Source organism: Chrysemys picta, chromosome 5 (genome assembly GCF_011386835.1).
Source record: "Chrysemys picta bellii isolate R12L10 chromosome 5, ASM1138683v2, whole genome shotgun sequence".
NCBI lineage: Eukaryota > Metazoa > Chordata > Testudines > Emydidae > Chrysemys > Chrysemys picta.
In genome coordinates, this window is record NC_088795.1 from 82719443 (window position 1) to 82747160 (window position 27718).

At 38.9% G+C, this 27718-nt stretch overlaps 1 protein-coding gene across 50 annotated transcripts in view; it reads right to left on the minus strand.

The window, feature by feature from the left end:
- The window catches only part of SORBS2 (sorbin and SH3 domain containing 2), a 291973-nt gene that overhangs the window by 196114 nt on the left and 68141 nt on the right, over positions 1-27718 (minus strand). For 27 of the 50 annotated variants that reach the window (XM_042841983.2, XM_042841987.2, XM_042841995.2 and 24 more), the window contains one exon: positions 4324-4404. The exons of the other annotated variants lie outside the window; for them this stretch is intronic. In XM_042841983.2, coding sequence (XP_042697917.1) covers positions 4324-4343 — 20 coding nt within the window. In that variant the 5' untranslated portion in view covers positions 4344-4404. The remainder of the gene's footprint in view (positions 1-4323; positions 4405-27718) is intronic. 50 annotated transcript variants of the gene reach the window in all.

Consider the following 27718-nt stretch of genomic DNA (forward strand, 5'->3'; position numbering starts at 1 on the left):
TCATGTCTGTAGGCAAAGCACTTTGTTTTGAATCTTGTACCATTCCATAGCCATTGCCAGCACATTTAATTTTACTGCCCAGGAATAAAATCTTTTTTCTTTTTAATCTTTTAATTTTTAGTCTTCCTATATCCAGATATCACCACTTAATCAAAAACATAGGAGCATTTTAGTCAGGCATTTCAGAAGGGCCCTGTGCTATGCAATTATTTATTTTTTTAATGGAAAATTTTCAGCAGGGATCCCTTGTCCTTGGATGAGTCCTGCAAATACTACAAATGCCTATTAATACCATGCATGTCTAATTAGGTGACAGTGGGTCCTAGTCAGAAACATCCCTAGCTCGCTTATGTGCAAATATTTTTGTATGTAAAGAAATTGGTTTGCAAGAGTCATTAAACCCATTAATTAAAAATATTTTTTGGGCATAGCAGATGGAAATACTCAATTCACAACCTTGAAGTGTTCATAGGAAAGAATCTAATATTTAGAAGCCTTAAGTTTATTCAATTTAAGAATTCTGATGTATAAAAAGATAAAATACAGAGTTTTTTTCCTCATATAAAAGGATGTGGGCAGTAATTCAACATAGAGCAAAGACAGAGGCAGCCAGCAGCAAGCAACACTGTAGTAACCTTGCTGAGATGTATATTCCAGTTAATTATATATGAATTCCTTTCCTTGACACACTGAACTTTGCATCACAAAATTAATATTATAGTCTATATATATGGAGCACCATCTAAAAGGAATCTAGGCAACTCACTATGCCATCTGATTTGCTTTCCAGTGTTTTGAAGAAGAAAATACTTTACGACTGAACAGATTAACAGATTTTAGATTGAATGTTAAATTTCATTGGGCAACATTAAATTTAATGAAATATATTTTAATATTGGGCCAGTATCAGCCAAAAGTGCTATGAGATGCTAGATATGTTTTAGTACATACCTGAAGAAAAAACATCCATCCATTTTTCAGCATGTTGGAGCTTTAATTTGTTCACGGATTTCCTTTATTCTAAATTCTGTAGATATTTCCATCTTCCCTGCCTTTTAACAGTTTAATCCCTATAAGGCTGCCAAATAAGGAGGCTTCCCTGTAAACTACAACCATGAAAGCAGATGAGGGAGAAGAAAAAGCATAAGAATTTGATAGAGAGAGTGAGTAAATCAGTGCTGTTTGCTTTGGGAAATTTGTGTTCTCTTTCTGTGTTTTCTTTTACTTTTTCTCCTCATGCTATTCTCAGGCCTTGGCTACACTTACCCGCTAGTTCGGCGGCTGGCAATCGAACTTCTGGGTTCGACTTATCGCGTCTAGTCTGGACGCGATAAGTCGAACCCGGAAATGCTCGCCGTTGACTGCGGTACTCCAGCTCGGCGAGAGGAGTACCGCGGAGTCGACGGGGGAGCCTGCCTGCCGAGTGTGGACCAAGGTAAGTTCGAACTAAGGTACTTCGAACTTCAGCTACGTTATTCACGTAGCTGAAGTTGCGTACCTTAGTTCGAATTAGGGGGGTAGTGTAGACCTGGCCTCAGTGAGCTGATCTGCCAGCTCAGCCTGAAATAGCCCAAGAGAATGTGTTTTTTACAGTGATGGAAACTGAATTAATGTCTCAATGATAGAGGACTGGATTTGAAAGTCAGCACAAAATTTGGATATACTTGCCTTGCCACCCTATTTAACTTTGATGGGGTGATCATGTTTCCTGCAAGCTACACCTCAAAGATACCTAAAGGGTCCTGACATAATCTCTGGTGTCCACATATTATCCAGTTATGATATTGTATTGCAACTTGCAGGCACAGTGTTATATTGTGATCGTTATACTCTGGCATGCAGCATTATGATGCCACAAAATAAACGCGATAATGCCAAGACGGTCACGTTTGGCCAACAGCAGAAGCAGCTAAAAATGGTAACATCATGTAGGTTTTGAACAAGTTCCATCAGGTACCTTGCTTTTCCACTCCATTTAGTGTCAACTGCTTTGCACAGTATGCATAATGTTGTATATAGAAGTTGTATACAGAACTTTCCCCCGTAGAGCACTAAATGGTATTGACAGCATAAAGAAACTCTCTACTTATCACTTTGGCCAGCAGTGAACTAAATGTTTATCAATTCTATAGAGAGATCAAAATGGTAATTGTTCTGTATTAAAGGCAGTTTTCACAGACATCTTTATAAGTTATGGCATAATCTGTGATTAAAAAGTTAAAAAATTAAGAAACTGTAAAAATACCAAGGTATAGCCATAGTCTTCAGATGAAATCTTGACTTTTTTTTTAAACAGACTCATAGCTGATATATTTATTACACAGTACAAACATTCAAGCGGTGCTACTTTTAGTAGACATAAATACTGTGCATATTGTAGAAGAAGGAGACAGTTTTGATTTACACTTTAAATATCTATAAGTGACTGCTTTTTAAAACTTGGTGAATCACAAAAATATGAGGGCACTGATTCAGCAAAACACTTAAGCCTGTTCTGAAAGCCCATTGACTTCAAGGAGATTTAAGCATATAAATCTGAATAAGGATGGGATTATTCACATGCTTAAATGTAAGCATGTGCTTTAGAATCTTGCTGAATTGGGGCCTAGGAAAGAATTATGCAATAAAATAGATTTCTAACCCAGGGTTTGAAGCCAGTGGTCAGAAAGCAGATTTTTTCTCTTGCACATAGCTTGCTGGACAAACAGCTAAAACAGTTATCTTAAAGTTTAGACAGTTTTTCTAATTGCTGTGGGTACTGGAAAAGAAATTTCAACCCTGCAGTTTTGCAACAGGGCCAATTCAGAGATATTTTTATGTTTTCTGCTTTGCCAAGCATTTTATACACACTATTTCCTTTTCTTAATCCATTCCAAAAAATGTCCACTCCAAATATTTTTTCCCATACCTAGCCACATGATGGTGTTCCTTTTCTAAGAATAAACAAATTATTTCCATTTATAAAAATGCCACTCACGCTATTTGACATGAACATATCTTTATATAGTAAAAGCACCCAAAGCATTCTCTCCGGTATGTTGTTACAAAGGGGCAGACTTATTAGGTGGGAACCTATTAAGTGAGATTTTCCTACACATCTGATTGGTCATAGACACTGAAATTCCCAAAGGAAATCACAAGATTGTTATCTTCTTTCTCCATCTTTCTAAATGAGAATTCATTCTTATCTTAGACTTAATAATACATTGGCTATAATTGCTTATGCAATGGAACCCTGTTAGTACAATATTGCATTTGCATATTCAGCTGGAGTTAGAGGATTCAGCTGTCAGAATATTAGAAACTGTAACTGGGGGGGAGGCGGGAAGTGTGAGCTTGCAAATTAGCTGTCAAGTTTAATAAAAAGAGAATAATGAGCCAAAAAAGCTGGCGGCTACCATTCCTAGTGCATTACTGAGCTTGCCTCAAGGTAAAGCTCAAATTCTGAGGAACACTGAAACAACAGTATTGCACTTTGCCACAAATATAAACTAGGTAAGCAAAATATTAAATAATAAAAAAGCAGGCCCTGATGCAAGTCTGAAATTAAAATGCTGTACACAGGCAAGATGTTCCTTTTCTTTGAAAGCAATAAAAATGCTATGTCTTAAATGTGAGACATTTCCTGTAAAGCTCAGCAATAAATTAATGTTTGGCACTTGGTTCTGAAAACCACTGAAAATTTGAACTAAACAATGTATAAAAACTGACACTTTGCATAATTGTTGGCCATTCGCGATGTGCTTATAACTATTCTATGATGATAATCAAAAGAATTACTATTACATTTAGATAAATATTTAAACTACACAAGAAATAAAAGAAAGATATATTAAATATTATTTGACTTCTTATATTAGTGTATTTTTGCTTACAGGCTCCTGTATACACACAAACCCTTCGCCTACTAGTTTGCATGCTTCTACCTCTCATCCCTTCTCTTTGCACAGTACATTAAAGATCAAATTTATGGTAATTGAAACCAAAAAAACCCCCTACATATGCAGACGAGGGTGACTGGCTGTTCTAAAGAGTTCACTCACACACACACTCACCATTTCCCCTCACAAATAAAAACCCAAACAAATCAAACTATCAGAAACATCAAAGAAGCCCTCACATCAGTGACCAAGTGAGAAGCCTGCTGTTGAAGGATGGTTTGCTAACATTCAGCATTTTCTCTTCCTTCAAGAAACTGTGCATGCCAAAACTGTTTTTTGACCCATTCCCTTTTATTCAGCTGCATAATTCTGTCCTTCTTTTCCTGATATGGGAGGTAGTCATGACTCATATCTTTAAATGCCAGGCACTGTAGACACTTACTGTATGCTGATTGAAGTCATTTGGGCTTAAAAGAAAAAAAGTTAGCTGTATCCATTTCCTTAGATACGATGAGCAAGCATCCTGATGGGTATAAGAACAGGAGAAACAAACTTTATCCTCTGCAATGGGTTCAGTAACAGCACTTATAAAATATAGATGGTGGAAAACTGAAGCCCTTGACAGAACTACCAGTTAGTATGCATGCATGCAATGCAATATTTGCAGGTGTAATGCGCAGACATATAACACAGATACTGTGTACACGTATTTTATGTAGAGAAGCAGAGACTATATCATCTATTTTAACACACTGTGGAGAGCAAAATACATGTGCTTAATTCAAGAAAGAAAAACAAACTCTGCTTATAACATGACATCATAGTAATAGGTAATGTACAGGGCTGCAGTTTTCAGCTTTCTATGAGGAAAGCCCCTTATGGTACACATACTTCTGCTTTTTACACACAGATATTTGGAAATTTGTGACTGTCAGGTGGGTTTTAGGTTTATGAAAGGAACTGAAGGGAATAAATAAAAATGCCAAGTTCTGATGAAGAACATTTGCAGAAACAAATTAAATTTAGAACACAAAAACCAAAAACAACAAGCAGGCAAAGAATTCAAGCAAAGCTCTTTTCAATGGTAACAAAGTTTATGGAAATAGTTACCAAGAAGAGTTAGGAAACACATCAAGCAATTTTAAGTGAATTTCTCCTTATAAAGAGAAGTGCACATTAATGGTCACATCTGCTATCAAACTCCACACTGCCAGTGAAAACAAGTGTAATTTTGTACAAAAATAATGGCAGGATAAAGTGTATAGACTGAGATTTGAAAAGCCTCCTAGGAAATCTGGATGCATAATTCCCATTGATTTTAAAGGGACAGGACATCTAAGTCACTTAAGACAGCTTTGTAAAACCTCAGCACCAGAATCCTATCCACCACAGGATATCTGTGGTCATGCATATTGAGGAAGGCCACAGATAGGGTGATCAGACAGCAAATGTGAAAAATCAGGACGGGGTGGGGGGTAATAGAAGCCTATATAAAAAAAAGACCCAAAAATCGGGACTGTCCCTATAAAATCAGGATATCTGGTCACCCTAGCCACAGATATTGGGGATCCATTTATCTTCAAGCATAATTTTACTGAAGTTAATGGAGACAGGTTAGCCTGTACAACAGAACAAAAAGAAACATTAAATATGCAAAAATCTTTATTAATATAGAATTAAGGGTGTCCAGTGATTGCTCATGCTCTTCCGGAACGTTATGCTCAGCAAAACTCAAACTTCCGAAAACCAGGAAATACATAGCTAAGGTAAACATATATGCAACTTTAGCTCTGTCCCCCTGGAGCTGGCAATAGCCACAGGAAATTATCCATACACACTTTCGTTGGATTCATTGTGCTGGAGTAGCTGTACTGAATGGTGGAGAAATAAGTTGGAGTACCTTGGAATGACTGTGATTATGATAGAAGGAGATCTGGGTCTGAGTCCTCACATGTGTGTTATCAAAGAAAAGAGGTGCATGTGTACCTTGAGGTTCTAGTCTCCATCATTCCAATACAGAATTGTGTAGGCTGTATCAACAGCAGGGCACAGAGGTCTTCTTGCCATGGGTACTGTTAATTGTTAATTTGAAACGTTTGTGGTTTTAATGATGGGTAGGGGAAAATATAGGTTTAGATGGTTTGCTGTGTGCTAACATGAAGGGTTTAAAAGGATATGAAGTGGTTGTTGGAGTATTCTGACGGGAGTAGGCTCAGTGTTTGAGCACAGGGTAGGTACAGGTAGCATCTGTCCATTACAGTGAAAGGCAGAGCCCTAGTATGTGTGTAATGGGTGTTTTGGGGCATCACTTGAAGAGGGCAGAATTAAGGTTGTGATGGTGTTTACCTTAACTCTGCATTCTCTGGTTTTCACAAGTCTGAGTTTTGCTGAACTCAATGTTCTGGAAGTGCACGAGTTATTACCAGGCAACCTTAACTCTGTGCTAATGACTTTTTTTTTGCCATTTAATTTCCTAGTTTTTTAAGCGGAAAGAGAAATGTTTGTTGGTAGGAGCTAATGGTTATTTCGGCAGTTGTAGACCTCACCTGCATTTGGAATTGATATGTTACCATGACTAGGTAATAATCAATAGACCTAACTTTAATATAGTGCTTTTCATCAGTAGATCTCAAAGAACTTTACAACATTATCCCCTTTTACAGATGGTAAACTGAGGCACAGAGAGGTGAAGTGACTTGTCCAAGGTCACCCAGAATGCCAGTGGTTCTGCTAGGAATAGTCTCAGTCCAATGGTCTTTCCACTAGGCCACAGGGTCGCTATGTGATTCCTCAGTGCTCCTCCCATCTCCTGTACTTTTTGTTCTAGTGGAATGGGGATGATGTCATGCTTTGAGATGTTTGCAACATGATTGACAATTTTATTACCTGGGTATTACAATAACTCTAAGCGTATAAGAGAAGACTGCTGTGTCTGTCTGCTCCTCCACCTCCTGCCCCAACATTTAGCCACCCCCACCAACATTGGGCCACATGAGCTGGGCCCCTCACTTCCACTACCCATAACCAACTGGGAGTCCTACCTCTCCTCAGCCAGACTTCCCCAGCCATGCCCCAGGTCCACCCTGTCTGCCTCTCCTCCAAACCTGGTCCCTCCCACACACACTGTCCACAGGGGTGACGTGTGTCTTAACCATTCATTTTCTGGATTTCAGATGTTGAAATCTGTGTTACTTTCATTCCCTCTCACCCCAGATCCCAGCTCTCATGGAGGGACAGGGAGAAGAGCTCAGGCACTCCCAGAGGAACAGGGTCCCCCAGATTCCAGCCCACACAGGGAAAGGGAAAGTTCAGAGCTGACAGGCCTCCCCCCTTAAACCTCCAACTTCCTCTGTTGCACCTCACATTCTTCAACCCCTTCTGTCTCTTCTTCTCCCATTCCCCCAGCGCAGAAGGGAGAAGAGAACATGTAAACAAGCTCCATGCCTCCTGCACACCACATCTCCTAATCCTGGACTTGGATTTCTCTCTCACACTTTCTTCTAGCTAGATCATAGAACACTTAGGAATTCCTCCCTGCACTGGGAATGAAGGAACTGCCATATGGCAGGAGACAGACATGTATACTGGTCTCAATTAGCAAGTGGGCAGTGTAAAAATATATAGAGTTACATGTTGAGAGGCACCTCTCCCGTGACCAATCACTGGAGAGTATGGGAATTCCTAATCCTAACTACCAAGAAGGTTCCTTCATTCCCCTCACTTTTGTTTTTTAAAAAGGTGAGGGTGTACAGGGTAGGATTTGATTTTAACCGTCTAGGCCATGTCTAATTGTCCCTAGATAAGCACCAGTGTTTGGGCTCCCAATTGCCCTGCCAATATGTCTTAATGGAGACCTCTAGTTACATTTTCATAAAGGCCGAGAGCCTACATTTTTACTGAGATTGTGGCACCGCTGTTGGCGAGGGAGATCATTTTCTGCTCCACAAAAAATATCAATTAGGAAATGGACTAAGACCACTCGGGTGACCAGATGAAAGGAAGAAAATATCGGGGAGGGGTGCCTGGCAGAGCAAAAGAAACCCAACACACAGTGCTGCCGGCAGATATTTTATCGGGACGTCTGGTCACCCTAAAGACCACAAACATATAGTTAAACATACATAACTTTCAACTCTCCATAATACAGCTGTCAGATATTAGCAACTTCTGTCTCTTAATGCTGTGGGACAGATTTCAACTAGGGCACTCTATTAATAGAAGTTATGCATGCGATTAACGCAAAACAAATTAACTAGATTTTAAAAAGTCACGATTAATCACAGTTTTAATTGCACTGTTAAATAATAATAGAATACACCTCTACCCTGATATAACGCGACCTGATAGATCATGAATTCGGATATAACGCGGTAAAGCAGGGCGCCGGGGGGGGGGGGGGGGGGGGGGCTGCGCACTCCGGCGGATCAAAGCAAGTTCAATATAGCGTGGTTTCACCTATAACGTGGTAAGATTTTTGGCTCCCGAGGACAGCGTTATATCGGGGTAGAGGTGTACCAATTAAAATTTATTATCAATATTTTGGATGTTGATTTCAATTACCATACAGAATCAAAGTTTACAGTGCTCACTTTATCTTATTTTTTATTACAAATATTTGCACTGCAACTAAAAAACAAAAGAAATAGTATTTTTCAGTTCACTTCATGCAAATACTGCTTTCCCTGTTACTAATCCCCCAAGTCATCAGTGAGAGTTATATATATAGAATTACATATCCACACACACTTTTTAAGAGGGAAAATAATTAAAATCTTCAGGGGTGGAAAGAATCTACACCACGGCCTATACACTAAATTTTGCATTGGGGCTTCTGATTTCACTGAAAATATAAAGTCATATGCAGCCAGAAAGCTCTCTAAACATTTGCAGATATTCAGGAGCACTAGTTATTTCAATATGTGGAATAAATTATGCTCAAGATATTTACTCCACATATGTTAGTTTCAGCTGGTAGATTGTGAAGATTTAATAAATTCTGTAAAATCTTACTTTTTCATTTAAATACCAATTTTTGAGAGGAATATGCCAACATAAGGATTCAAGATATACAGATCTGGCCTAAGGCATCTTTTTAGCGCAGGGCAGAATCCAGACAGGAATAACTGGTCAGCATACAGGCTTCTGTCAGTTCCTCAAACACAAACATTATTTCACTTTATAGAGATATACATGGGCAGATCACAAAAAAAAAGTTGAACCCCTGTGCAGAAGCTACCAGGGAGTCACACATTTTAAATGACAGCAGAAAACTGGACATTATGCCTGTGGCTTATGATGACTCTTTGACAAACTCTAGATTTGATACATACAGTATATCATTTAGAACACAATCCTAAAAGTATGAAGGGAAATAGAGACAAAGACTAAATAAACAGATATTTGGTCTTGTGGTAAATTTTATGAGTGTGATCTACAGATTAGAGAAGGAGACTAAGGGCTGGTCTACACTTGGGGGGGAATCGATCCAAGATACGCAACTTCAGCTACGCGAACAGCGTAGCTGAAGTCGAAGTATCTTGGATCGAATTACCTGGGATCCTGGCGCGAGATCGACGGCCGCAGCTCCCCCGTCGACTGCGCTACCGCCGCTCGCTCTGGTGGAGTTCCGGAGTCGACGGTGAGCGCGTTCGGGGATCGATATATCGCGTCTATGAACTGGGCAGGTAACATAAAATGCTAATATCCTCAATTTACCTAAAGTACCTTTAAAATGTGTATACTACAACTGACCTTACAGAGACATTGTGAGTTTAAAATGATATAAATAAAACACTTTGAAATGTTCAGATGAATGGCCCTATAGAAGTGTATTAATTTAATTAATGTAATATTAATAGTCCTTAGAGATCTTCTGTGATACCAGTATCACAGAAGTTGAGGTATTTTCATAAACTTTGTTTATTTTAAATTAAGTATTTAATCCCTGTTATTGTACTGTCCTGTCTTTCTGATTATAAGGCAGATATTTTTAAAAGGCTAGGGATAAAAATTTCCAAAGCACTTAAGTGATTTGCTAAAGTACCTAAGCTTCTTAAGTACCTAACTCACTTTTTAAATTGGGTTTTGGCTCCTAAGTCACTTAGGTGGTTTTGACAATTTCAACCTGGATCACTAATTTCAAAATGGAAAAAATTAATATTTCCCTTCTTATAATCTGAATACTTCAAAGATGAACTATTTACAATAAAGGTTCAGAAAATAAAAATATAACAGTTAGAAATCACCATTTTTCATATGTAAAACACTACCTCTTCAGTTAAAATAGAAAACAGCCTTAACTTAAGAGAGGGCCAAAATCATTTTACCAGTGAAGTGCAAGAATCCTTTAAATGGAAATATACCTCACTTCAGTCAGTCTTCATCGAGTGCCTTACTGTACTTTATTTCCTAATCCACTCCTGATGTTTTCATTTAGCTCTAGAAATTATTTTGAGAGCCAAAATAAACCTCTGTTTCTACACCACGAATGCTACTGAATTATGTTTTATTCCAGAACAAATTTAAGAGTGATCGATTGGTCATTTTACTTTTCAGCTTCTATTTATTTGTATGTCTGGGAGGATAACACTTTTGGAACCATAGTGGATTAGACATTCTACTGACTCCTTATCCACTATATTGTACTAATCTTGCAGCACAAAGCATGTCAAGGTCACATTTGTAAGCCTGGCCATAGATGGAGCCCTTAAACTAGCATACAGAGATTGATGACCAGCCATGTTCAATAGCATGACAATACACCACAGATACCTAGTTAATGAAAATTAGCTTTAAAATCAGATGCTGTTTCTGGATTGCACAAAAATAGAGGAACAAACCTTTAACCCATTTCATTCCAACATTTTCTGTTGTCTTTAATATTTTGTCCAGTGGTTAATTTGTAACTCAGTTATTTGTTCTTCTGTAATCAGAATATTCAGGTTTAAATTATAAAACTTGTGGTGCATCTTGTAGGGTTTGTATACACAGGAAAGATAATCAGGGTGTAAATTTAAAGCAGATTAACTATTCCTGGTTAACTATGTGGGGATGTTCTTATTCCAGAAAAAGAGTGCTTTATACCAAATTGGCTGAATCCCCTAGGCCTTTTTTCTGGACTAATCATGAACAGTTAATCAGGAACAGCTACTCCAGAATAACCCATTTTGGCCCTCGTCTACAGGAGATTATTTTGGGCCTAAATCTTCAAAGCAATCTCAATCCACCCTCCATTTTAGTGTGAACAATTTCACATATGCAATCACTTATGTGTGTTCTGTTTTTCACATAAGCAACAGTGTGCACAACTGATAAAATTTATCTGCACAAAATCCATTTATATGTTTAATCTGTAAACATTAATGGGAATTTATTTATTTATATGCTATTGTATTTGAGTTGGGTAAAGCTTCGTTATGTGTTGAGTGAAAAATCTCATTGAAACTGATGTGTGAATGCATCTGTGACACTAAGCACCCCTATATTCACACCTTAAACACTACTGCGATAATCTTTGTACAAAATATGCCTTGTGAGGTATCATTTGAAATCTAACTCACTGACCAATAATATTCTTGCATGATGTATGTATGTGATATGTGTTAAGGGTTATGAATATACCTGGAATTAGGACTAAAAAGTGTGTGTAAACCAGGAATGTCAGGGGGAGGTCCATCCTAAACAAAGGAATGTGTGTTAACCTCAATTTACATATAAGCAGGAAACAGGACCATCAAGACAGCAGAGGGAGGAGATGGCAGGAAACAGAACAATTTGCATTTCAGCAAACATAAGCTGGAGAAGAAAGAACATGGAACTTTCTTCACCACCAGACTGCCTTCCCCACAGCTTGAATAAACTTTCATTTGAGAGGTAACCCTCAAAAGAATTCATTTAAAAGGCTTACTGGTCTATAAAGACAAGGAGATGAACCTCACGTGATAAGCAACTGAATCAACTGATTGTATGCAATATTACGGTGTATGGAGTGAGATCTTTTCTGAAAGCTAATGACACATTGGTGATTAATATCACTGTGAAATGTATTTATTAACACTATATGAGGAAATATGGATACTTAATATTATATTTTAAAGTCTGTGGCCATACGAGGAGAAACAGGTTCCTTCCCAGACAGGAGAGAATTTACCTCTCTCATGTAAATTAAGCATGGTGGAATCAAAATGATGGAAGTTCCATTTATATATAGGGGGGATAGGAAGCCCACAGGAAGACAAAAACAGCGTAAGATCATCCTGCCTCTTGAAACAAAGTGAACTTTGGAAGATATAAGCCATCATTGGCATTCATCACTAGATAAACACAAGAGGCTAGAGCTCTTGCCAGCTCAGAAAGATGGGTCCTTCACCAAGGGAGGGGGGCTAGGAATTGAAGAGAAATATCTTAAACAAAGCCTGTACCTTGCTAGATTATGTTTTAGACTTTCAAATGCAGGTTTTAACATTTATTTGCTTGTAACCCTTTCTAACTTTATTCATTTTACTTGGCATCACTTAACCTATGTCCTATTGTTAATAAATTTGTTTTACTATTAATTTAAATCACCAGTGCTGAGTCTGAATTAAAGTGAATGTTAACTTCAGTTAACGGGGAAAGCTGGTGTGTTTTGTGTCATTAAAGGGAACAAAGAAACCTTATTTCTCTGAATTGTCCGGGAGAGGGCTGGACATTACAGAGCACACGGTTTTGGGAAAACTCGGGACTGGGAATGTGTTGGTGTCACCCTCTAAGTAGTAACCAAGGCTAGTGGAAGCCAGAGGAGAGCTGTAGACAGGCTGCTGTTCTGATTCAGCAGTTATAACCACAGACACTCAGGGTGTGACCTGCATACTTGTAGGCTGGATGAAAGCATCCAGGTTGGGAGCTACAGTAGCAAGGCATTGTAAGGCACTCAGGGTTATAAGGCAGGTGGCGACACAACCTCTCACTGGTCTGAATTGCACCCCAGAACGTGAGTGTTCTTCACTTATGTTTGTTGTAAGAGACAGTTACAGGGCCAACTCCTAAAACAAGGCATAATGGAGTCTGCCCAGAAACTAGCACCATGTAGATGGAAGGTTCCACTGGGTATTGTTCCTACCAGATTGATGGATGCATATGTGGGAGTGGAAAAAGTCCAACTGGCAGGGGGCAGACAAGGAACTGGGAGAGACTCAGTGGCAGAGCAAGGAAGCCAACCAGCAGTCTGTAAGCACAGGATATAACCCTGGAAGAAGCCAAGAGAGAGCTTTTCAATTTGGTGCTGGCTAAAGAGTTTGGGGCAGTAAGCAAAGAATCTATTCTGTGTTTGGCTCCTCCTGGATTTGGAGAAGTAGGACTTTGTACATACCTTGTAAATAAACAAGACTGCAGCAAAAAAAAATCCAGACTCCATCACCAATTTCTACTCCCAACTTGAATATCCATAGGGTCATGAACTTAGACGGGTTGAAAAGGAGCAACACTATGATTTGGGCACAAGGGACAATGCACCAAAGGGCTCATCTATACTGCAGCTAGCAGTGTCTGTCTACCCATGTTGGGAAATACACATGCTAGCTAGCATGCTAAAAATAGCAGCTCAGCCAGGGTAGCATGGGCAGTGGTTCACTGGGTATGTACCCAGGGGATCCTGGTTGGTTTGTATTCAGGTGACTAGCCTGAGTTGCTGCCCGTGCTACTCTGGCTACACTGCTATTTTTAGCATACTAGCTCGAGCAGAGCTGGTGCATTTGTTTACTTGTGCTGGGAAGACACTCCATGCTGCAGTGTAGACATACCCCAAAATTGTGCATGCAATCACTATCACACACAGCGCAGAACATATATAATTATAGGCCATGTTTTGAAAATATGTCTCCACACAAGTATACTTCACATATTGCTGCAATTGCTACCTACCTACAATGACCTGAGTCATTATATACAGGAGTCAACCATAAAGGACTGTGTTCTGTGTTCACTGGTCCAGTTGTCATGATTTTCGTTTTCTGGCCATTACTCTCAGATGTTCATCATCAAAACTTCTTGCACAATTTAGTCTATAGGCTGCTGGTGGCTTCACTTCTATACCTCTCGTTAGTGCAATGTTATTAAACAGCAGCTGTTTCGTAATGATGATAATGGTTCAACATCATGAAAGGAAAAACCGCAAGCGATTTTTTGTTTCTACAATTTTATAGCAAAACTTTTCAGATTTGTATAACAGATCTCAAATCTGACATCTCTTCCTACATGCACAAATCTCAGAGAGATATTAATGGAAGCTCTCCATATGTATGTGAGGCGCAATACTGGATTTGAGAATAGAATTTTCCCCTTCTTACATAAATGACTTATTATTCCTTTTAGAACTGGAACATTGATTTTCTATACTTATAGAAAAATGTTATTTCAAACAACAAATAAAGTATCTATCTTCCAGGTATTTGTATGGTACCTAATACCTGTGTATTTAATTCTATACAACTCAAGAGTTATGCAAATTTTCATTAAATCTATTTATTAAAATTATATAGCCCATGGATAGTTATGCCAGTTATCTTTTCAAATTATATAGACAGAATAAGTCTACCTGCAATCCCCACCTGAATCCAATACACTGTTCATAATGACCTCAGGAAAATACTTGTGTATGTTTCTATTTCAAACCACAGGAGAAATTTAATGGGGACACAATTTTTACAATTGCCATTTGCATGTCATTATCTTTACCACTGTATTGTCCATACTAAGTACTGTATGGGGTTTACTTTGGTAACATCAATCAGGCAAAATTTCACAGTCAGACCAGAGCATTGAGCATAAATAAATATGAGGCAGAACATAAAGCACAAAGACTTTTTTTTGCCTGAAAAACTACCTTGCCCAAAACTATGGTGAGGTCTTTCAAGTCTGGATCCTCTGCAAAATTCATACAATAGGTGAAATCCTGGCCCCATTAAAATCCATGAGAGTTTTGCCATTGACTTCAGTAGGGCCTGGATTTCACCCAATATATTTCAAAATGCTTCCTCAGGAAGCAGTGTGCCATTTGTTGGCACCTACCTAGTGTTTTGTGTCTCCATCCTTCTCCTTTACACTCCCTTTATATATCATTGAAGCTGGTGTCTTGTGGTTCCAGCCCTTAAAATAATTAAAGGGGTAGCCATGTTAGTCTGGATCTGTAAAAGCAGCAAAGAGTCCTGTGGCACCTTATAGACTAACAGACGTATTGGAGCATGAGCTTTCGTGGGTGAATACCCACTTCGTCGGATGCATGTATTCACCCACAAAAGCTCATGCTCCAATACGTCTGTTAGTCTATAAGGTGCCACAGGACTCTTTGCTGCTTTTAAAATAATTAGTTTAAAAAAAAAAAAAGCTCTGTGCCCCATGCTAATGCTGAGGTATCGTACTAGCTTCTACATCCAGCTTCTAGCCTGCTACATTCATTGTGTTGCTGGTCCCAGTGATTGTCTGGAAGTGAGTTTTCTAGAACTATCTTTAAGGACGAGGGCAGGTCTTCAACTGCGTCTTCAAACAAACTTTCCTGGGAAGTCATCTGACAACTAGTGTATGCCTCAGAACTGAATGTACACAAGGTAGAACCTGGGGAACTGGCAGAATTAGCACTCCAGAGAGGAAGGAAGCCTCTCTCATAAGATTTATCTTAATAAATGTTAGAAGGAAGGAAGTCTGCATATAAGGCTCTAGGCATGAAAACTCAGAGACTTCCAGATGCTAACAAGAAAGCACAGGGGGAAAATGGACCTTACAAAGAGATTTTGTGGCTTAACACAGACCTGGAGATGGTGGGCAGAGCATACAGAATTTCTAAAACCTGGCAGGCTTCCCAGACCCAGGAATCATGAAAGGTGTTTGGCCAGGTTGAGAGAGACAGCAAACTTCTGGGCAAGTGATAGTCATATGATTCGGATTTAAATACAAGCCCCAAACCTTAACAAAAATAGCAGCTTCCATGCACAGACCTAATATATAACAACTCTCCCTTCTACCAGTCTACCCTTACTCTGCTTAATCAGTTTTCTTAGCATACCTCCCACGCACCTATTCCATGATTCTACAATTTACCGTCAATAAGCTGCAATGCAGCCATATCCTGTACTTTCAACTAACGCAGTGGCTCTCAAACTTTTTTTTACTGGTGACCCCTTTCACATAGCAAGCCTCTGAGTGTGACCTCTTTATAAATTAAAAACACTTACTTGTTTATATATTTGACACCATTATAAATGCTGGAGGCAAAGCAGGGTTTGGGGTGGAGGTTGACAGTTTGCGACCCCCCCCATGTAATAACCTCGCAACACCCAGAGGGGTCTCGACTTGCAGTTTGAGAACCCCTGAACTAGCGGAAGTAAAAAACAAAACAAAAAAATATTTTCATATTTTATGAAAAGATTTCCCCATTTTTTGTTTAAAACATTTTTCAGCAGTTTCCCAACTGGCCAGAAAACAATTATTTCCCCCTTTTTTTCATTGAAAAAAATGTTACAACTGAAATTTTCTGATATGCTGTAGTTCTGATATTTTGATAGACAAATTGGTAGACTAAGAGAGTGCTAACATGTACGCATCAATTGTATTCAGGAGTCCGGTTTGTCAGGGCAGAAGGTATAGCCCCATAATCTTGGCCCAGGCTGAGTCTGCTCAGGCTTCTGGAAATATTTAATTAGGAATGGGAATCTTCAGAGGCTTAACACAGACATTCACATAGATATACCCATAACTCATTTGGAGTCATCCTCATGCTAACATATCACCTGTCTTACACTAAGTAAAGGTTATCAGATTGCATATGTTTTGGGGACACTAATGTAAGCACCTGCACGAAGCCACTAATAGCAACCAGGCCAAGTGTCCAATAAACAGTGAGAAATATCTATTAACTGGTACGCCTTAGTCTATTCAAAGATCATACCTGCACCAGGACTGCTATTATATCACCTTTACTCTTATTAGATACAAGAAACTACAGATTTGCTGTTGAATAAGTTTGGTAATGCTGCTGCACTTCTTTGTGGTAATGAACATGGGCTGTGTTTGTTGACATGTGCATTCATTAAGGGAAACATAGGCTTTTATTTTGAGACAAGATATTCACAGGCAGCCCTTTTATGTTGTCTGTATGGCCCCCTCAACTTGTTCCACCTCATCACTTTATGATAAGTGGCTAAAGTTGCCTCTCATTACCTTTTTAATTATAATTGAGCAGTGTTGAGGATAAGGCCTACCCCATTAACATCCTGTACCTATACCCATCAGGCTACTCTCAGACTGTGTTCTTGCTTTCTGTTACTATTGCTTAGTTTTTGCCATATAGAACCCATCATCCCCTACAGCTGCAGTCATTATTTCAGGACTAAGACTAAATAAATGACCTACTTCCCTGCCTCTATCATTTATTTACATTCAAAGATCTGGCCACTGGCTGGGTTGCTTCATTTTATCATGGTTAGGTTCCAAGGATAATTTCCTTGTGGTTTGGGGATTGCACACAGCACAGAAACTAACTCTCTTTGAGTCATACTTTGGGGGGGAGAGGAGGGAGCAGCTCTAATCTCTCTCGCTCTCTGTTTTTATCCAATTGTCTTGGCGGGGACACAATGTTCGTGGTTATTGATCTGGAGTAATAATTCTGGAATAAAGTGATTTTTATTCAGGAATAGAGTGTCCACAAAGAGGGCTGTTCTGTAATAGATAATGTGGAATGGTTTATTCTGCAATAACTATGCGGGTCAACTTGTCTGTGTAGTATCCTGGTAACTACCAAGAGAGCTTTACAGAGCTGACCTGGATCACTTCTTATTGTACTTGGAAGAGCATCAAACATATGCTGCCTTTGATAGGTTTTCTCCACTCACTTTATTTTTTTGTCTACTTTCAGTTAACAGTTTTAATTCTAGTTGCCACCTGCTTTTATTGAAGAGACAATGAATGAGCTTGAGCTTCACACAGCTAAGCTTAGAAAATCAGACACTGGTTCTGAAGGTCACAGAATCAGATGAGAGACTACCCAGTACTATAGGAACCCTCTCCGCATCAATAAGAGATAATAGAATTACTTCTACAACCAGAATTATTGTTCAATCACTTTCAGAAAACCATTAAGATAGTAAAAAGAACAGGAGTACTTGTGGCACCTTAGAGACTAACAAATTTATTAGAGCATAAGCTTTCGTGGACTACAGCCCACTTCTTCGGATGCATATAGAGTGAAACATATATTGAGGAGATATATATACACACATACAGAGAGCATGAACAGGTGGGAGTTGTCTTACCAACTCTGAGAGGCCAATTAAGTAAGAGAAAAAAACTTTTGAAGTGATAATCAAGATAGCCCAGTACAGACAGTTTGATAAGAAGTGTGAGAATACTTACAAGGGGAGATAGATTCAATGTTTGTAATGGCTCAGCCATTCCCAGTCCTTATTCAATCCTGAGTTGATTGTATCTAGTTTGCATATCAATTCCAGCTCAGCAGTCTCTCGTTCCACCTGTTCATGCTCTCTGTATGTGTGTATATATATATATCTCCTCAATATATGTTTCACTCTATATGCATCCGAAGAAGTGGGCTGTAGTCCATGAAAGCTTATGCTCTAATAAATTTGTTAGTCTCTAAGGTGCCACAAGTACTCCTGTTCTTTTTGCGGATACAGACTAACACGGCTGCTACTCTGAAACCTGTCATTAAGATAGTGTTTCCCAAACTTGGGACGCCGCTTGTTTAGGGAAAGCTCCTGGTGGGCCGGGCCGGTTTGTTTACCTGCCACGTCCACAGGTTCGGCCGATCGTGGCTCCCACTGGCCGCAGTTCACTGCTTCAGGCCAATAGGAGCTGCTGGAAGCAAATCCCTTGGCCCGCGTCGCTTCCCACAACCTCCATTGGCCTGGAGCAATGATAGTTAAGTCCAAAGCTGACTGCTAAGAGTTACAAAGGGTTCTCAAAACTGAGTGATTGGGCAACAAAATGGCAGATGGAATACAGTGTTGATAAATGCAAAGTATTGCACATTGGAAAACATAATTCCAACTATACATACAAAATGATGGGGTCTAAATCAGCTGCTACCACTCAAAAAAGCTAACAGCATGTTAGGAACCATTAAGAAAGGGATAGATAAAAAGATTTAAAAAATCTTAATACCATTATATAAATCCATGATACAGCCACATCTTGAATACCATGAGTAGTTCTGGATACTCCATCTCAAAAAAGATTTATTAGATCTGGAAATAGTATAGAGAAGGGCAACAAATAATGATGAGGGGGCATGGAACAGCTTCCATACATGAAGATTAAAAAGTCTGGAATTGGTTAACTTAGAAAAGAGATGACAAAGGGGGTATAAGATAGAGGTCTATAAAATCATGAATGATGTGGAAAACATGAATTTACTCCTTCACATAATACAGGAACCAAGGGTCACCCAATGAAATTATTAGGCAGCAGAATTGGCTCTTGTCTTGTTTCATCACCACAACTTATTTTATCAACAGAAATGGTAAAAATGCCAGGACACCAGTTGCTCATACATGTAGGTGGTTTCTCAATATCTCGAGAACCAATTTACAATTTTAATTACAAAGTTAATAAACCATGTGGGTTCCATTTGGACTCTTCACCAGCCAATCTGACTAATAATTTTGTATTAAAACAGTGCACACATACTAGCCATCTTATGAATTAGTCTTTTAAAATAACTTTGATACAGATATCTGAGAATGGTGGGAAAATTACATGCTAGCTAAAACATAAAACATCTACTTAGATGAAAGACATTCCACAGAGGGGAAAAAATCTCTGTACAGGTTTATTCAACCATGCATGCTTCATGTGTAACTAGTACAGCACATTACCCACAAACAATTTCTCCATCCACTGTAAGTACACTAAGTTCAGCTACCAGTGCTTAATAAATATTTGATCCTAATTAGACCTAATGAGTGTTTGTTTCGCTGCCTCTGTGATGCTACTGCAAATCAACAACAAAAAAGACTGCTCCCCCTCCTCACCATTTTTAATGCAGTGCTTCAGTTGAAAAGAAACTCAGAAGTTCTGTTCCATTTATAGTTAACCTCAATATTTAAAAATACATTTTCTCTATAGAGCTGTTAGAACAAGTGGCAAAATAGTTATGCAAAATAATGTCTAATTTATGAAAACTTCAGCAGAATCCGCTTGGCCACCAAAAATGTACAAATAGTGTCCAAGGACCCCACTGTGACCTGGGATGACTTACTTGCATTAATTTACTCATATGCATAAGTGTTTGCAAGATCAAGACCCAAATAATCTTTCAATATTCAATGTACTTTATTAAAAATCTTGAACAAAAGAGACAATTGGCTACTTGATATTTGATTAAATTGCCCCATTTTTTAAAAAAAATGACAGGTAACTTTGCTATAGCCTTGGAGAGACTGATCAATTTCCCTCTGGAAAGGAAAACCATTCAGCAAAGCTAAAAACACATCAGATTTGTCTTACTCGACATTCTCAAAAATTAATGAATGCAAAAGCATCTACTGAAAAATGCTAATAAAATGCTTTGAACTCTTCCCAGTGATGGCTTAAGCAAAATATAGTAGGAGAGAAGTTTGATTTATCGGAATTTACAAAAGTTGGGCACTTTTTTCCAAGTAGAACAAGTTTGATCTTTCTTACATTAGTTCTGAAATTCACACGCATTCACTGAGCATTACTTGTATTTCACAGTCATCGGGTTCATAATATGCTTCATTTGAACAATTATGGGCATTCTCCTGTTTTCAGGACAAAAATAAAAATTGAGTTTTTAATAATAAAACCAAAGTTGTGGAGTGAGTTTTGTGGTCTCAGTCGATTTCCCAAGTAAATGAATAAGCATCCACATCACAAAGAAAAGACATCACAATTGGCACTAATTGGTACCCATGTCAGCAGTCCTAGCAGAGAAGTCAAGGATTAAATGTATGCATACGGACAGACAGAGCTTCCCTCATACTCCTAGAGGTGGTTACAGGACTGGGTGAGACACAATGGTTAAGTATAGCATGTAAGCTTGCACTGTGACTTCCAGAGCTGCGCCCTATTTTATTATCAAAGAGAATTTTTGTTTTCAGGAATGTTGATTTAGTACCTTTTAAGCCCTCTAAATCGTCCTCTAGCAGGGTGGGAAATGAGGGAGATTATCACTTTTATAGATCTTAAAGATCTAACATTCCCATAAAATAAATCTTTGATGAATAAGCCAACATTCTCAAATGGGTGCCTAAAGTTAGGCCACTAAATCCATATTTTTAGGTACTTAGGTAAGTGGCCTGATTTGACTTAAATCGGAGCTGTTGGGTGCTCAGATACGCCATTTATTGCAGTATTGCCAACTCCAAGCATGCAAAAATAATGAGGTAGGTCCCAAAAATCATGCAATTGGCTTAAAAATTACAAGATATTAAAAATGTAGTACATTTAAGCTTCTCTTTTACTTTGTCTTTGGGTTTTGGAGACTTTAGGATACAATTGGGCCACATTTTCTCTTTCCCTGCAACTACAATGGCAAGAAGTTTAATTATTTAAAAATAAAAGCTAAGATTCTCATGTAATCAACTGATTACAGAAGGTGGGATTTTATACAAAACCCAAATATTGTGAGATTCATTTTAAATGCACATTAGAAACACTGATTTAGGTGCCTAAATATGAACTTTAGGAGTAAAATTTTCAAAAGCATCTAGGTGATTTAGGATTACTATTTTCAAAAGTGACTTATACTCTTTAAATCAATGGAAGTTCAGTGCCTAGGTGCTTTTTTAAATTCCCAGTAGGCACTTATATGCATCTTTAAGCTTTTAATACCTTTAATAATCTGGCCCTTAGGAATCTCATTGAAAGTCAACGGGAAATAGACTCCTAAGTCACATAGGTGCTTTTGAAGGTTTGACTCCTTAGAGTATAACTTTAAGCAGTAATTTTTTTAAATCTTGGTCTTAGACCTCTCACAGAGTAACACAATGCCCTGCACCAGGACACACAGCTCGTTCAACGAGGGTTTAATATTTAAAGCTGAGAGAATGAGCAAAAAGAAAGCTCAAGTCTTAGTGTAATGGTGTATAGAGCTAATAAAAAGCTATGCCACCCTAAAGGGCCCATTCTCTAATCAAGTGGGGCTGGATAAGGCAGAGTTTAACATCAGTGGAAGTTTTGTCTGCAGAGGACTTTCAGTATCACACTGGACATTGGTGGCATCTCAGTTCACCCTGTTCTCTGCCGGTGGCACAAAACAGTTCAGTCTCCTGACCCAAATGTTTTAGTTTAACCGAAGTCATTAGGCTCAATATAGGGGTATCGGGGTGAAATTTAATGGCTTGTGATATACATGTGGTCAGAGTAGATGCTCTAATAATGGTCCTTTCTGGACTTAAAAGCTATGAAATCTAGGAAAAAAGGTATTGTTTCGTAATGATTGGGACACTTGACAACCAGAGGATTAAACAATGCAGTTAAATTAATTTTTAATTGTCTTTCACAGTCCTAACCTTTCAAGTAATTTATGTATGTAAACCTGTGATTTATAGCTCTCTGGTAATATAATTTTGTGTATTTACAGAGGTATACGAGCACCATATGAAGCCCATTGGGACTACTCAGATGCATACACATTGGCAAGATTGGGGCCAATGAATGTACAACTAATTTGTATTTTTCTTTAAAGATTAAAATAAAAACAAAATGTTTATTAAAAAACAAACAGCAGCTAGGGCTCTGACCCTGCCATGAGCTCTGAGTGGACTTCTCTCACTTCATGGAGCCCATTGTAGTCAATGGGGCTACACATGGGTGCAGGAATAAACTTGTTTGGAGCTCATTGCGGGATCTAAGACGAAGTAGAACGCTGGAGGTGTGGTTTCTAAGTTGCTTTCTTCTTTCTAATGTATGTTGTTGCTTACTAAGAAAACTTGTCAAATTGCTGCCGGTGTGTCTCTTTCCATATAGTCCTGTCAACATGACCATGTTTTCCATTATTTATGCATATTAGTTCTTTTTCAATGTAATGTTTCATCCATTGTAGTTACCTGCATTAAGTCTTTTATTCACAGCTTAATTTGTGGAGCAGATTTTCTTATCCATTTCATTACCAATCTTTGTCAAGCCAATAACATTGCCAATGGCAAAAAAGGCTCTCTTATTATGACTGGCATCAGTAAGTAAATTTAGAATTTATAGCTCAGGTGTAAAGTAACTCAGTGTTTACAATATGTGACAATACTACAGTAGAACCTCAGAGTTATGAACACCAAAGTTACAAATTGACAAGTCAACCACACTTCATTTGGAACTGGAAGTACGCAATCAGGCAGCAGAGACCCCCCAAAAAGCGCAAGCAGTACAGTACTGTGATAAACAAACTAGTAAAAAAAAGGAAAGCAGCATTTTTCTTCATAGTAAAGTTTAAAAGCTGTATTAAGTCAATGTTCAGTTGTAAACTTTTGAAAGAACCATACCATTTTGTTTAGTGTTACGAACATTTCAAGAGTTACAAACAACCTTCATTCCAGAGCTTTGTAACTGAGGTTCTACTGTACCATAAATGAGTTCCCCTCACATTAATTACCATGTTTGAGTATCTCTAACATATGCTTCTGATTTATCATATTTTGAAACAATATCACGTAAGCAGGCTATAATAGCATTTTAGTGAATATTTATTGGTTTTTAAAAAAATCCAGAGTCAATACATATTTTCTGTCATGGTACATTTTCAATTTGGAAACTCAGATCCTGTTACCCTTCATTTTTTATTGGATGGGAAAATTTACTTTTGGTGTGTGTTATTTTCAGTGATTCAATACTAGGTGCTATGTCTACAATGGATATTTAATCATATTGGGTAGCTCTTTCACCCATTTTGTGTAAATTAAGTATGGCAGTTTTTATTGGAGAATAAAAGATTGCACTACCACCACTTGCGGGAGCTGCATATTATCAGTAAACCACATAGTTAGATATTATCTGAGTAGCTCAATTATATAGTTTGATATTAGGGGTAGCTAAACCACTTTCCCAATAAGGCTGCATAAGCATAGCTAAATTGTGGATTTGCTGCAAGGCTTGTTTGAGGCAGTACCTAGTTGGGTAGCCCTTAGTGCAGATGGTGGAAATATACCGGTACCAGCCCTTTACCTGGTGCAGTGTTTGTACCCAGGCACACTGTATGCCTCCTTACTCCCTTATGCAGGCAAGTAAGGTAGGCCACAATCTGGACTGTAACATGCAGTACTTTTCCCCGCTTCACATTAGTTTACTCAGAAGTGAGATGACCTAATTAAAGGAATTGCTTGGGATGCCTCCAGGCACATGTTGCATTAAGTACAACAGTTTAGGGAGTATTACAGGGGTGGGCAAACTGTATGCAGGGCCGGGGCAGGAGGTTGGGGTGTGGGAAGGAGTGCGGGCTGTAGGAGGGGGTGCAGTGTGCAAGGGATTGGGGCAGAGGAGGGGTGCGGGGTGTATGAGAAGGCTCAGAGAAGGGGGGTGGGACTCAGGAGGGGGCTCAGGGCAGGGGTGCAGACTGCAGGAGGGATCTCAGAGCAGGGGGTTGGGGTGCAGGAGGGGTGCGAGGTGCAGGCAGGGGGCTTAGGGCAGGGAGTTGGGGGGAAGAGGGCAGGAGGGGTTCAGGCTCTGGCCCGGGGCTGCTTACCTAAAGCAGCTCTGGGGTGGCAGCGGTGTGCACTGGGGCCAGGGCAGGCTCCCTGCATGCATGCCCTGTCCCCGGCCTCGTGCTGCTCCAGGAAGTGCTGTGGGCCCTGGGAGGGAGGCAGAGGGCTTCGCGTGCACTGCCCTTGCCGCGCCTCCAGGTACCTCCCCCAAAGCTCCCATTGGCCGTGGTTCCCCGTTCCTGGCCAATAGGAGCTGCGAGGGAGGGGGCGGTGCCTGGAGGCAAGGGCAATGCACAGAGCCTCTGCCCCCCGCCCACATCGCAGGGATGTGGTGCCGGCCACTTCTGAGAGCAGCACGGGGCCCACAGCGCCATGGGGGGCAATCCTGCAAACCGGATCCGGCCCGTGGGCCGTAGTTTGCCCACCCCTGGAGTATTACCATCTTGATTACCCCATGTCCTACCTATTAGTTATAGGAAGCTAATCCAGTGCAATCTTTTCGTTCAATATGTAAGGACTTTAAAGTTTTAATCAAACTCAACCTAAAGCAGCAGCAGAGAAAAACTACATAAAAAAATAACCAGGTTTCCCAGAATATTCTTATACTCCCCTTTAATTTTTCTTGCCAAATATTATTGTAATAAATGCTTCTCCACAATACATGGACATCTTTCACTCTTACAAGATTCTGCCTTTGCACCTTGCAGTGCTCCGGTGACATCAAGTAATGCTCAATAATTCACGATTGCCATATTAACATTTTTAATGAGTGCTTCCAAAGCTGACAAATATGTAGAGGAGAAGCTCAGCAAATCTATCTATATGACCCTCACCACTATGCCATCAGAATACCATCCCAGGAATTGATGAAGTTGGGGAAGTATCTTCTTTTTACAAATGGTGAATTGAGATACAAGAAAATGACTTACCCCAGTTCACACAAAAAGTTTATAATGAGAACAGGAATTGAACCCAGATATCATGCGTCCCAGTCCATTAAGATAATCCTACTTACCCTCCCACATTCTTTACAGCAAAAGTCCTCATACAACTTTGACTTTTAGAAAGTGGAAACCTCTTTTTTTTAAATTAACTCTATACAGACGATCATTTGGGTTGCATTTTATGGCACAGGAAGAATCCTATTAATGATCACATTAATTTCAGAAAATAAAAGCTACATTTTGGAAGATGGATGCTGTAAATAGGATATAACATATGGGTTAAAGGTATCATAACGTTGTTTCCCCTCTCAGGTTTCAGGGTAGCAGCCGTGTTAGTCTGTATCCTCAAAAAGAACAGGAGTACTTGTGGAACCTTAGAGACTAACAAATTTATTAGAGCATAAGCTTTCGTGGGCTACAACCCACTTCTTGTGTCAACACCAGAACTTGTATCTTACACCGATGTTTACCAGAGTCTATGCCTGCCCTGTGTTACGTTCTGCATCACAAACATGTTAGTGTAAATGACACCATACCAGCTGAGCTTCCTCTAGTCTTTCAAAACATCTATTTACCTTTGGGTAAAGAAAAAGCAAGGACAGAAAGCTGGATGTGGTGTATCATGTATTGGTACTAAGAAATTATCATCAGGTTAGAGTGCTAAAATACTACTGGAATCTTTTACTCTCATTCCTCATCACGAGGGTACTGTAGGTCACCCTGTTGCAGGGTGGATAAAAATCAATGATTTAAAAAAAAAATTTTTTTAATTGGATTTTTTTATTTATATAAGATTTTTTTGCTAACATGCTTTTTGAGGAAAAACTATTTAAAGATAGTTTTAATTAAGATATCTTTGAGCTATAATGTATCTCATCATGGAATAGGGATTGTACATTCTAATTGTATAATATGAGACAATATATTCATGTAATGTTTAAGAAAAGTTTTGTAAATGAGTTTCAATAGTTCATGGATTAGGGACCCAATCTTATAGGGTTCCAGGGACTTCTGAATAGATTATTTAGGTTAATCTTTCTACCTACCCAATGGGACTCAGTGCTCAGTCTAGAAGATGCCTAGATTTGCAATTCTCAAACTTTTGTGGATTTGTGTCTCCAGAGATAACATGCTTGTTAACAGGAAAAGTGTTTAAATAAACAAATAAACAAAGAGGTGAGAAACAACAGACCTCAACCCTATTGTTCCTCTGCAAATTTGTGTACACAGAGTCAATCATTTACCTCTCTCTAAAAGTGCAAAGTTTCAAAAAGTTCAATTAATAGATTTTGGGGGCGGAACAGATCTGGACAAGGAGAAAAAGTCTGGATATAAATGTGAGAAGGGAGGGACAGGCAGTAGAAACAAAAGTGAAACTGTGTAAGCAGCATATTCCAGAAGTCTTGAGGTCTTTCTGAGTGTAGCCTTCATTGATTTGAGATCTACCATACCATTCTCTCAATAGAAGGGAAAACCTATAATGGCAGCAGGCCATAAAAGAGACCCAGTTTGGGAATATTTGAATGAAGTTCCTCTACCTATGGGTAAGAGAGGCATGGATGCAAAATGCAAACAGTGCAACAAAGAAATGCAAGGCCTGGTGTCCCGAATGAAACAACATCATGAGAAGTGTCCTTCTCAGGAGGAAGCCGCACTGAAGATGATGAAAGGAACATGTCTGAACATGCAGGATCTTCAGGTTGGTAATCTTTTTTATTTTATACTTCTTTCTTAAGGACTGCCTGTCTTCCTTCTAGACTATTCTTGAATTCTCATGGTTGAGCAAAAAATATAGTTGTTACTCTATGGTACTATCATTTTAGATGCAGTTGTGATAAAAAATAAATAGCTGAAATAGGCAGATCTTCCTTTTACAATTTCCCCTTTAAAGTAGTACTGAGTGTCAGTAAATGCAATGAGTAATACTAAATGAGCAGTATGGTAATAATAATTAAATAACTGCATTGACTTATTTTGTTAAGGAGAATCCATCCTTAACATACAGGATTCTGAAGACTATCCACCTTCAAGATCACCATCATTTTCTATAGTTCAGAGTTATCTGCCAATGACAGTGTTTCAGTCACATCATGTATGTCAAAAAGAAAAGAAAAAAGCTCCATCATCTAGAAACAACCATAGATAAATTTGTGATAAGAACTAGCAGATTACAAAAAGAGGCAATTGATAAAAAAATTGCCCGGTTTGTTTATGCAACAAACTCTCTTTTTCGTATGATTGAGACCCCACA